Genomic DNA, 12,429 nt, shown 5'->3' with positions numbered 1-12,429 from the left:
TTTCATTACCCATTTATCCGCGTAAAAATTTGCACTTAACAACTCAATATATAAGCTTTACATGAACAAATCGATCTTGAAAAAAAGTTAGTGGGATTTGATGACCAACTAATCATGTGGTATACGATTAATCAAATTTAATGATAATTTGATGTTTAAAGCTGCAAAATATCAACGAATATACAAGAAAAAAATATTGTCTCTAATTAATCGATTTGGTAGTCGGCTGACTTGTTTTCAACTTAATCATTGAGATCCATCGCCTCCAACCACTAGTGGAAAAACATGAATCAGGATCGGCCTATCTGGATCGGTTATATGAAACAACCGATACTAATACCTATCTGGATCGGTTTTCTGAACAAAACCGATCCTAAAAACTAGTTAGATCGGGTTTTTTAGTCAACCGATCCTAATTTGTGAACTATCCGGATCGGTTTTTTATAAAACCGATCCTGATACTATCAGGATCGGTTGTAACTATTAGGATCGGTTGTTCTAAAAAACCGATCCTGATAGTATCAGGATCCGTTGTTCTAAAAAACCGATCCTAATAGTTAAACTATTAGGATCGGTTGTTTAGAACAACTGATCCTGATACAATTTTTTTTTTCAAAATTGGTTCTGCAAAAAAAAAAAAAAAAAAAAAAAATCAGGTTCGGTTTTTTATAAAGAACCGATCCTGATACTATTAGGATCGGTTTTTTATAAAAAACCGACCCTGATTTTTTTTTTTTTTTTTTTTTTTTACAGAACCAATTTTGAAAAAAAAAAATTGTATCAGGATCGGTTTTATTGCTAAAAACCGATCCTGATAGTATCTGGATCGGTTTTTAGCAATAAAACCGATCCTGATAGTATCTGGATCGGTTTTTAGCAATAAAACCGATCCTGATAGTTTTTTTCTTTTATTTGGAAAATCTTTTCATATGGTTATGTTTAAATAAATATAAAAAATTACATATTAGAAATATAAGTTAATTATTTAATAGAAATTTTATTTAATTTTCAAATTCTACTTAAATAATATTAAGATCCAACGTAAACTATTTACGGCCGTGCGATGTTGCTATATTGTTTTGCTTTGATGAACTAGTAAATGAATCCCGAATTGTATCAAATTTTATAATGGTGAATTTAATATGACATTCTTTCATTTTAACGGTTCCGATCGACCAAATGCTAATGTTCGTATTCGTTCCTTCACAACCCCACACAACAAGGGTTCAAGTCCTATGTATATTATTATATGGCACAAGTCATTGATGCATCATGCATGATTGTATAAAAAAAATTCAATAGTCAAAATGACTTCAAAATGAAATATCAATGTCAAATAATTAATTATATTATCACATAAATTTTAATAATATAAATTACATTAATTTTCATCAAAATTACATTAATGAAATGTCAATGTCAAATAGTACCTATCTCCTGTTTAATATTATTTAAGTAGAATTTGAAAATTAAATAAAATTTCTATTAAATAATTAACTTATATTTCTAATATGTAATTTTTTATATTTATTTAAACATAACCATATGAAAAGAGTTTCCAAATAAAAGAAAAAAACTATCTGGATCGGTTTTATTGCTAAAAACCGATCCTGATACAATTTTTTTTTTTCAAAATTGATTCTGTAAAAAAAAAAAAAAAAAAAAAATAAAATAAAAAAATAAAAAATCAGGGTCGGTTTTTTATAAAAAACCGATCCTGATACTATTAGGATCGGTTTTTTATAAAAAACCGACCCTGATTTTTTTTTTTTTTTTACAGAATCAATTTTGAAAAAAAAAAATTGTATCAGGATCGGTTTTATTGCTAAAAACCGATCCTGATAGTATCTGGATCGGTTTTTAGCAATAAAACCGATCCAGATAGTTTTTTTCTTTTATTTGGAAAATCTTTTCATATGGTTATGTTTAAATAAATATAAAAAATTACATATTAGAAATATAAGTTAATTATTTAATAGAAATTTTATTTAATTTTCAAATTCTACTTAAATAATATTAAGATCCAACGTAAACTATTTACGGCCGTGCGATGTTGCTATATTGTTTTGCTTTGATGAACTAGTAAATGAATCCCGAATTGTATCAAATTTTATAATGGTGAAATTAATATGACATTCTTTAATTTTAACGGTTCCGATCGACCAAATGCTAATGTTCGTATTCGTTCCTTCACAACACCACACAACAAGGGTTCAAGTCCTATGTATATTATTATATGGCACAAGTCATTGATGCATCATGCATCATTGTATAAAAAAATTCAATAGTCAAAATGACTTCAAAATGAAATATCAATGTCAAATAATTAATTATATTATCACATAAATTTTAATAATATAAATTACATTAATTTTCATCAAAATTACATTAATGAAATGTCAATGTCAAATAGTACCTATCTCCTGTTTAATATTATTTAAGTAGAATTTGAAAATTAAATAAAATTTCTATTAAATAATTAACTTATATTTCTAATATGTAATTTTTTATATTTATTTAAACATAACCATATGAAAAGAGTTTCCAAATAAAAGAAAAAAACTATCTGGATCGGTTTTATTGCTAAAAACCGATCCTGATACTATTTTTATACAAAAAAATTAGTATCAGGATCGGTTTTTTTATTATAAAACCGATCCTGATACTATTAGGATCGGTTCTTTATAAACAACCGATCCTAATGATAATTCCTATATAACCAGCTTAGCTAGGGTTCTTCTTATTTTCATTTCGCGCCTCTCATTTTCAATTTAGCATCTCTGTCTCTGTCTCCGTATCTTCTTCTCAAATCCTCAGTACTCTGTCTCTCTCTCTCTGTCTCCGTCTCTCCCTCTCCTCCGTGTCTCTCTCTCTCTTTCTCTCCGTCTCTTCCTCTCAAATCCGAGCCTCTCGCACCTCCGACTCAATTGTGCCAGTTTTTAATTTGTTTTATTGTTTCAAAAATTAATTAATGGTGTTTGTATATTGTTTTACAGTTTTGATGACATCTCTCTCAAGTTACTTAATCATCCGGCCGATCAACTATCATGGTATTAGCTTTATCTAATTTTCTCATTATTATACTTTTAAAACACATTTTTTTGTATTTTTTATTGGAAAATGTTTTTCCATCTAATTGTTACCTTTGTTTTTGTTTTTAGGGTCTTTTTTAATCTCAAGTGATGTGATTGCAAAAGAGGTAATTATTGATTTTTTTATTGTTGTGTTTTACATTAATTGCATAAATGCGTATATTGTATAAATGTGTGTTAATTGAAGAAATAGCCCAATTAGTCAATTGTATGTTTGTTAATTAATTTTTTTTTGGATTTAAATTTCTTGTTATAACATGTAATGCTTCACAAAACTTTTTATGAAGTACATGAATTTTTTGTAATAGTTTAAGATGTGTATGATAATTAATTTAGAATGTGTATATGATATTTAATTGATTATTGCTTCTTACTGTGCAACAAAAAAAAATTTAGGATGCTGGCCAGCAAAATATATATGGAAGCTGGTCAAATAAATAAAAATATTTTTTTTAGCTTCAATAAAACATCAGGATCGGTTATTTTAAACAACCGATCCAGATTACTACTATTAGGATCGGTTGTTTAAAATAACCGATCCTAATTCTAAAAAAAAAAAAAAAACTTTTAGGATCGGTTTTTAAATAAAAACCGATCCTAAAAGTTTTTTTTTTTATCAGATCATAATTAAAAAAAAAAAAAAAAAAAAATTTAGGATCGGTTTTTAAATAAAAACCGATCCTAAAAGTTTTTTTTTTTTTTTTTGGAATTATGATCTGAAATACAATCAAGATCGGTTTTAATATAAAACCGATCTTGATAGTACGTATCAGGATCGGTTGTTATGTAATTTAAAAAAAAAATTCGAAAATACTATCAAGATCGGTTCTTATATAAAAACCGATCTTGATAATACGTATCGGGATCGGTTCTTAGTCAAAAACCGATCTAGATAACAACTATTAAGATCGGTTTTATTAAAAAACCGATCCTAATAGTTTCTATTTGGATCGGTTCTTGAAAAATATAAAATCGATCCTGATAGTATCAGTATCGCCTTCATCAGGATCGGTTGGATTCCGATACTGATATGTGTATATAACCGATCCTGATTCCTGTTTTTCCACTAGTGAACTGTTTTTCATCGTTTTCTATTTGAATCTTGTAAGATGCAATTACAGTGGGAAAAATGGCACGGCGGAGGTTCCGTCACGGAACGGCACGGCGCGCATGTTAGTTACGTGCCGTGATTATTCGCATGCTGACCTTTCGCTTGCTGTGACTATTTTTGAAACTTTGACACCGCACATCACGTGAAAAATCTAGTTACGGCACGACACAACACGTAGTCACGCGAATCATGTGTAGTTAGGACCATTAAATATTGATTAAATGGTAAATTTTAAATAAACTAACTTAAATTATTATTAAAGTGTCACCTAAGTCATGTGGGACACAATTGGGTAAGGCGTGACTTACGTAGCGTGACTATTTGCGTACCGTGACCACTCCTAATATTTTAGTTACGATACAGTACGACACGAGATCAAAATCACAGCAGCATATTAGTCACAATACAGCATAACACGACGCTTTTTTTCCTCTCTAGATGCGATGATAAATTGATACCAGTATATATAAAGCACCGAATCCCATCGTAACTTTTGCATGTAAGCGTGTTTAAACATAACCAGTACTAGGATGGGTGATTTCAAGATGCATCCTTTAGAAAATAGATCTAATACTTGGTCTAAGCAGGACTATATATATATATATATTAATAGTATGATCAGTATATTCAAAATATAATATGCAAATGCTGACAAAGTAGATAAAATTAAAGAAAGTAAAATAATTGGATCCATTTGTAATCCAGCTCACCAAGACACTAACATAATATTTAATCATTATCCAGATGCAGGTTCTAAATTTAATATTTCACTAGAGGTACTGTCATAGCCTTTCAAAAACAAAAAACAAAAAACAAAAAATATCAAGTCTTTTGATTAGCCAAGACATCCTTAGCCTGTCTCATCTTTAGGAGCCTGTCACAAATGATGGGTGCATTACTAGGCCAATTAGATAGTCATTAAATTAAACATTAATTAATTAAACCTGGTTAATTAAATAAGCTATATCATATGTATAGGGATCATACAAAGTTACAAACCCAAAACTCAATAGTTAATTAGTAAAAGAGATCCGCTTAAATATTTTAATAACAAAATGATGGATCTCATGTGATGCTTTCATTCTAAGCGCATATACCAAAAACACTTTATTAATTAGCACTTTAGCACCTAGCCAACATGCATGCGTGATAGAAAAGACATGAGTGGTTTTTTCCGTTATAACGAGTGATACTTGAGCTGTACATTCTGATATGACAAAATTACAGGATTCTCAACAAATGTAGAATAAAATTAAAGATGTCATTTTTTGTGTGTTCATTAATTCAACAATAGTCAATAAGAAAATTGATTTGTTTCATTGTCATAAATAATTAACCCAAGCTATACTTAATCACATGAAATATATATATTTGATAGCGTTCAGTACAATTTTCATACATAATCTTTTATCACACAAACTGGTAGTACGTACCGGTCCAAACCAGGTTAGAATTATCACTACAATAAAGATTTATAATATTTCTCCTTTTAATTAGGACATCTCATGAAATGCACAAAATGAGATGATTGCATACATGATCAGCATGGCAGTAAATAAAGAAGAAAACTACAAATTAAGAAATACTTTAATGCTTGTTGGTATTACAAATTGGGCAAAACATGATACTACTACATATGGTCATCATACAGTTATATAGAAAAGGATTCCTGATATATTAAACCCAAGAATTACCCCATAATTCCATATGTACTCTAAAGATACAAGTACTAACCGGGAAATGAACCTAAATCATTTCATCCAACAAAATCGTGCAACAAATGACCGCTCACGTCTTTCCCGAAATGTCGTCCTTGCGCCTCGAATGAACCCATCATATATGGGTCGTTACAATCTTCAAGACCAAACCTATGAACAAGGTTGGCCGGAATTGTTTCAGAAAGACCGACACGGTTATTCTGCTGGAGACCAAGTGTCAATGACACTCCGCTAGGGTTGGAACTCCCAGCACCGTAACCAATTCCAGCTGCTCCAAGACTGTTGTTATAAGAGAAGTTAATTGGCTCTTGTATGCTGTTTGGTATTTGAGACAACTCAACAGCTTGTATGCTTCTGGATGTTGTGTTAGGGTTGGCGCTTTTATTAGGGTTAGTGTGGCTACTCTGGCCCTGTACCAAATCTGACGGATTGGACCCGCTACATTCAGACATTTGCTGCGTTTGCAGCATGCCACCAGAGCTTAGATTAGGGTTTTTATCATTGCTCGAGTGCCTACGTAGTTGGCACATTTCAAGATTGTGTATTTCCTCAACCATGGGCTTCCAAAGTCTCACTCTTGCATTGATGAACCAGTTTGAGACCTAAATGACAAGAAACAATATTTATATAACTAAAAATGACCTTAATAAACTGAACTTTGTTACAAAACAGTGTCACCTTTTGGTTTCTGGAAATAATATTGCAGAGTAAAGAGAGAAACAAGAAAATAAAGGAGTTCATATGTTTACCTGGTTTCGAGTTAAGCCAGTTTGCTTGGCCAACATTTGCTTGTCAGTGTCAGTCGGATATCTACAATGTTACAAATATAAAAAGTTAACAGGGTTCTAACAGCACATACAAATTATAACATATGATTTTAGAAACTTTAATAAAGTCTAATTACATAGTAGAGCACGGACTTTTTGGTTCCAAAAGGCTGCTTGTGATAATACATATAAGGACATAACTAGGTCATCTAAAGTTCTAAACCTTGCTCAGATCTGTTAGCACTTAGCACATCACAAATGGAGAGATGCATGGAGCAAGGGAAGTACAACATAAGTTGGCTTTTATATGGCAGTAAATAGTAGAGATGCATGTGCAAGCTGCAAAGAAGATGAGTGCACAGTACACACTAACTTTCAGGGAGGTTTTGCTGCCATAGCAGTTTGTCAGAAAGTGAGTTGCTTTAACCAAGTCATGTCTTTCACAATCTGACCTGTGAATCACTTTATGATTTTTCCTATAAATGCGGGTGGCATTTGTGACAGTGTCTTTTAGCTGTGTTGTCTCAATGGGGAGAAAGGGAAAAAAAAAAAAAAAAACAAGCACACCAAGTTGACAGCCTCTTAGACACACATAATAAGCATCATAACACATATTGCCAAAGATATATCAGAAGCTGTTCGTTATTCTGTGGACCAAAACAGAAGACACATGTGCGCTAAAAGAAATCAAATTCTTGAACTAAGATGGCCTTCCCAATAAAACTTTCAAGATTTTGATAATGGAAAAATGCGTACACAACGCAAACTAACTAATGCGTTGTGTGCTACTAGCATTAATCTTCATTACCTTGTGAGATTTTTACGAGATCAGTCATTCTATTGGGCCCAGACTGAACATATTGAGTAAAAAGAAAAAACGGGAGAAACAGCTGAGGAAACTGGAAGCCCATTAATGGGTGATAAATTGACGACGGTAATAAACACAATATAGGATACCATTCCATTTTCAGCTAAAGGACACTATTATAACCTTATTATACATCATATTTTCATGTCTTTTAACTTGAACTACACGTAAAGCTAACGGGTATGACTTTTGTTGTGCCAATTACAATTAGTGTAGTACCCCACTGTCCCACAGGAACTAAGCGTGATAAAACCTGGAAATTCAAATAATTAAAATAAAAGTTGGATGAAGTACTGCAAAGATTAGATTTTGAAGGATCATTTTGATAGCTGTGGATAACATAATGACTGTAATTAAACTAATAGTCAGGAATATGAAAATAAAATTCACTCACGGATGCAAGAAGTGCTCGAATAACCACGCACGAAGAACTGAAACCGCACGTTCGGGAAGCCCTCTCTGAGGCCGCCATATATGTGGTTGACCAAAACTAGCCATATTATTTCCTCTTTGACTCCCGCCGCTACCTCCGCCACTTAGAAGACCGAAGCTCGGCATCTCCTCTCGATTAAGGGTTTCCTTTCCATTCATCTTATTAGCATTTCTCAACTGGTTAAGTATCATACTTTTCAAACATTTGAAATGCTTTGACATTGATTTCAGTGCTACTGATGCAAAAGGTGCTGCATTACTGAGGCCAGCAACAGATTCAAATGATGTGATCACAGCATGCACCTGCTGGTAGTATTGCTTGTATCTTTTGCACACCTACAAGTAATATTGGAAAATTTAATTTTAATATTAAAAAGTGGGTGGGGAGGGGGGAATGGATTAAATAAAACAAGATGACACTGATATATTTCAAGTCTAAGGTCCACACACGTGGAATTGCATGTTGTATTTGATGATTTGAGAATTATTTATTTGGAATTAAGACTTTTGCATGCAGTGGTACTTCCCTTTTAAAATAAAGAATGATAAAACTATGATTTTGCAGACGGTACAGTTCTACTTTTAATATTCTAAAGATAAACTAGAAAAGTTTGGCAGCCATCAATGAAAAGAACACAATAACCTCATAATCAAGAGTCAAGACCAATCATCTAAACTTAAAAGTCTACTTAACTAAGAAATAACAGATATTAGCTTAGTTGCATTATCACTGAATCATGACTTTATATCTCCTTTAATAAGCTTCACTATCTCTTTAACCAACAAAGATTTGCTAGTAAGACAGACATAAATGTGCTACTTTATTGAATGACTAAATTAATCTAGAACGTGCACAATTAATAGCCTCTTATCTAAGTGATGGAGCAAAAACCAAGATGCTTTTCCATAGTAAGGTCAAATGTGCACGCAACACTAAAATAAAACACACCTGATTTTCATCTCAAATACAAAAGTTTCTTTCTTTAAACTGAAGCATGTATTTACATTTGAATAATTTGCATGCTATGACTCGAAATTTTCTAATTGGTGCATATCGTGTTATCTATATTGGACCAACAATGCTTGCTACAATGAAACATGAAGGAACACCCTGAAAATATGACTAGTAAAGAAAGAAAAAGGATTATATATACACTAGCGAGTAATGATAGAAAACCTCGATGATTGCAACAATGATGTGACCACTATTTACCCATGCACAGTAAACTCAGATTCCCGTATTAATTATTCCCATCCAAACAAACACAAGTTCATTGACATGAAAGCTCATACCTATCTTTCTTTCTTTCATTTCCAAAATTATAACCAGTGAAAAGAAAATAAAAATATCAAGCAGAAAGAAACAAAACAGCAAAAGCAAATATTCAGAGAAGAGATTCATCACCTCTTCCATCATAGAAAGAAGTCTAGTTTTCTTCCAGTGAAACTCACTGCCTTCCCGGGTGCTGTCCAATCCACGATCAACAGCAGATAACGAATCCCGTTCGCTCGGATCCAAATCCAATAACCCGTCATCACCACTGCTTGTATCCATTTCTTGAGCAAGATCACGGCGACCGACATCACAGATCTCCTCCAGTAGCATTCGGGCCGGTCCGAGAAACCTAGACCGTCCTAATACAGCCGCATAACCAGTGAACGGTCCATATGGACCAGGAACACCACTGGTGACCTGGCGCCTCTGACTGTTAGAGGAAGGAGACAGAGACAGAGAGAAACCGGTTTGACTTGTGCCTATTGGATTGTACTGTAAAGGGAGTGCTTCTGGGAGGACACCTGGAGCGGGATGGTTAAGGAAGTGAGGTGAGTAGAGAGAAGCCACGGGAAGAGAGGTTTCTTCATGGTGAAAGCGTAGTTTCTCGCGTCGGCTGTGTTGTGGTACATGGTAGAAGTGACTTCCATGCTGGTTCTGTTGCTGGAAAAGGAATTGCTGGTGGTCGGGAACACGGTCGGTACCGGGAAGATACGGGTGTGTGGTGGATGATGACATGGCGTGTTGGGGTGTAGGCTGTTTTCTTTTTTGAAATGATTTGCTTTTGTAAGGGGTAAGGTGGAGGTAGTGAATTACTTAGGGGAGGTAGGGAGAGAGAGGGGATGGAAGGAGCTTTTGCTTTTTGGTATATCAAATCTCTGCACTGTGAAGCAAGGCTATGGCTTTTTGGAGGAGATGTTCAGTTCTTTCTCATTTCTTTCTGCAAAGGGTTAAGGGGAGCAGTGAAAGCGAAAGGAGAAAGGAGGGTAATAATGGGTAGGAGGAGATGGTATAATTAGGGCTAGAGAGAGAGAGAGGCTGGAGGAACAGTAAGATAGAGAGAGAAGTGGAGGTACTTTTCGTGTGGGAACCGGGAAGGACAGGAAGAGTGAGACGGGTACGGTTCGTTTGATTGACCCTTTATCTTATTGTTATTAATTATTACAAAGATGGAAGTTTACTGTTCCTGTGTTCCTTGCTCAGTTGCTCTTGCGGTGTGCTGACTGTTTTTTTTTTATAACAAATAACAGCTACCGAATACCGATCCCTTTGAAGACGCATTCATGTGGAAGCAGGTGTGGCACTGTGGCTATTTCAACTTCAATTTTAATAGGCGTTGTCAGTCGGACAGCAGAAATCACGAGGTTAAATTTCAATTTTATTCGGCTACATGCAAAATATTGACTACAGAAAAAAAAATTTCCAAGACGAGTAAAATGTTAAATAAAGAAAAATAGTTTCAGCACAACGATTATAGATGAAAAATAGCAATAATTCAATTGCAACAATTCTGTCAAAGACAAGAGTAGCAGCTAAGGCATGAGAAACTTATCGCCTCAGTAAAAGATAAGAACTAATAATAATCCATTATTTTGTTAAAAATACATAAAACTGCTTTTTTAATTGTAGTTAGTGTCACTATTTAAAGCATCTTGAAATTTCCAAATTATTTATGTTTTAATAATTTCATGATTTATTCTTCTAGAAACATACCCTTACAGGTATTTTTTTTTTTTTTTAAAAGAGTTCTTAGACATAATTTTACTTCAGAAATCGTTTTATACTTAACAATCATATTCGGTAGCTAGAAAAAAAAGACATCACAATTCAAATGACCGTAACACCTAAACATCAGCTACACATAGTGTTATGCTGTCGGGTAGGGGTCGGGCAGGCACGGCAAATCCGGGCACAGACACGGGTAGAGATTGGGCACGGGTATCACGGGTAGACGGGTACCTCGGGGCGGGTATCGATGATTTTTTTTTTAAATTCGTGCCCTGCCTGTCCTATATCCGTGCCCGTCCTATATCCGTGCCCGTTGTACCCTTGAGGGGCAGGGCGGTCCGGTCGGAGTTTTTTTTCCCTTTTTTTTTTCTTTTCTTTTTTTAACAGTGTCGTATAGATATTATTACGTGTTTATAATTCGACTTTTAAAATCTGAGTAGTTCAATATCAAATAGTATATATATATACACATAAAATTATCAAGTCACATCTTTATAATTCCTAAATAAATAAAATTTGTAACCTATATATAAAAATTATTCTTGCGAAAATTTGTATGTTTATTTGTCTAAGTACAAATGTATTTATTTATTTCTTTATCCGAGTCATTTTATTTTATTTTCATTTACTTGATTTATCATGTTTTGTTATTTTGTTTGATGAAGTATTACGAGTTTATAACATTTGTTAAAATTTCTGTTTTTGAATTAAAACTCTGACAAACAGTGTATATACTTCGTTGATTTTTTAAAACATTTTAAAATTTCATGGGTGGATTATAAAATGAAATAATTATAGGAGATGGGCTATGGTGCATTGCAATGTATGAAGGGGTTTGTGCATTGGACCATAAATCTAAAATTCAAAATCCAAATGGCCGATCCAAACCGTTCATCTTGTTCTCCGTATTAATATGTGCTTGGAGACCAAATTTTACATTTTTCTGAATTTTTTTACTATTTATTATGTATTTTACAAAATTGTTGATCCAACGGTGGCTTAACAAAATAGTAAAATGAGCAGCCACCGTTGGATCAAAAATTTTGTAAAATACTTAATAAATAGTAAAACAATTCAGAAAAGTGTAAAATTTGGTCTCCAAGCACATATTAATATGGAGAACAAGATGAACGGTTTGGATCGGTCATTTGAATTTTTAATTTTAGATTTATGGTCCAATGCACAAACCCCTCCATGCATTGCAATGCACCATAGCCCATCACTAATTATAGACTATTAAATAATTTAATATGAAGTTGTACCCTTGTAATTATAAAATGAAATAATTATAGGCTAATTAAGTAGTTTAGGTGTGCATACAAAAAAGTATATATATATATATATATAGAGAGAGAGAGAGAGAGAGAGAGAGAGAGACATGGGCTATGGTGCATTGCAATGCATGGAGGGATTTGTGCATTGGACCATAAATCTAAAATT

At 33.2% G+C, this 12,429-nt stretch overlaps 1 protein-coding gene across 1 annotated transcript; it reads right to left on the bottom strand.

Annotated features, from left to right (window-relative positions):
• Positions 1-5,774: 5,774 nt before the first annotated feature.
• Positions 5,775-10,303, bottom strand: LOC144573200 (BEL1-like homeodomain protein 9). The gene is made up of 4 exons (XM_078322916.1): positions 9,394-10,303; positions 7,951-8,324; positions 6,671-6,731; positions 5,775-6,523 (listed from the first exon to the last, which is right to left on the bottom strand). Exons 1-4 carry the CDS (start codon positions 9,997-9,999, stop codon positions 5,960-5,962), a joined length of 1,605 nt encoding a protein of 534 aa, XP_078179042.1. The 5' UTR covers positions 10,000-10,303; the 3' UTR covers positions 5,775-5,959.
• Between the last annotated feature and the right edge of the window lie 2,126 nt (positions 10,304-12,429).

Source organism: Carex rostrata, chromosome 2, assembly GCF_964058835.1.
Source record: "Carex rostrata chromosome 2, lpCarRost1.2, whole genome shotgun sequence".
Classification (NCBI taxonomy): domain Eukaryota; kingdom Viridiplantae; phylum Streptophyta; class Magnoliopsida; order Poales; family Cyperaceae; genus Carex; species Carex rostrata.
This window is presented reverse-complemented; position numbering and strand designations above follow the sequence as displayed.

What these genes read in the sequence shown, in the direction of transcription:
- LOC144573200 (XM_078322916.1), bottom strand. Translation starts at nt 9,999, where the DNA reads ATGTCATCATCCACCACACACCCGTATCTTCCCGGTACCGACCGTGTT. An exon ending in TTCTTTCTATGATGGAAGAG is followed by an intron (nt 8,325 to 9,393) that starts GTGATGAATCTC and finishes TATTACTTGTAG; the next exon opens with GTGTGCAAAAGATACAAGCA. An exon ending in TTCGAGCACTTCTTGCATCC is followed by an intron (nt 6,732 to 7,950) that starts GTGAGTGAATTT and finishes GTAACATTGTAG; the next exon opens with ATATCCGACTGACACTGACA.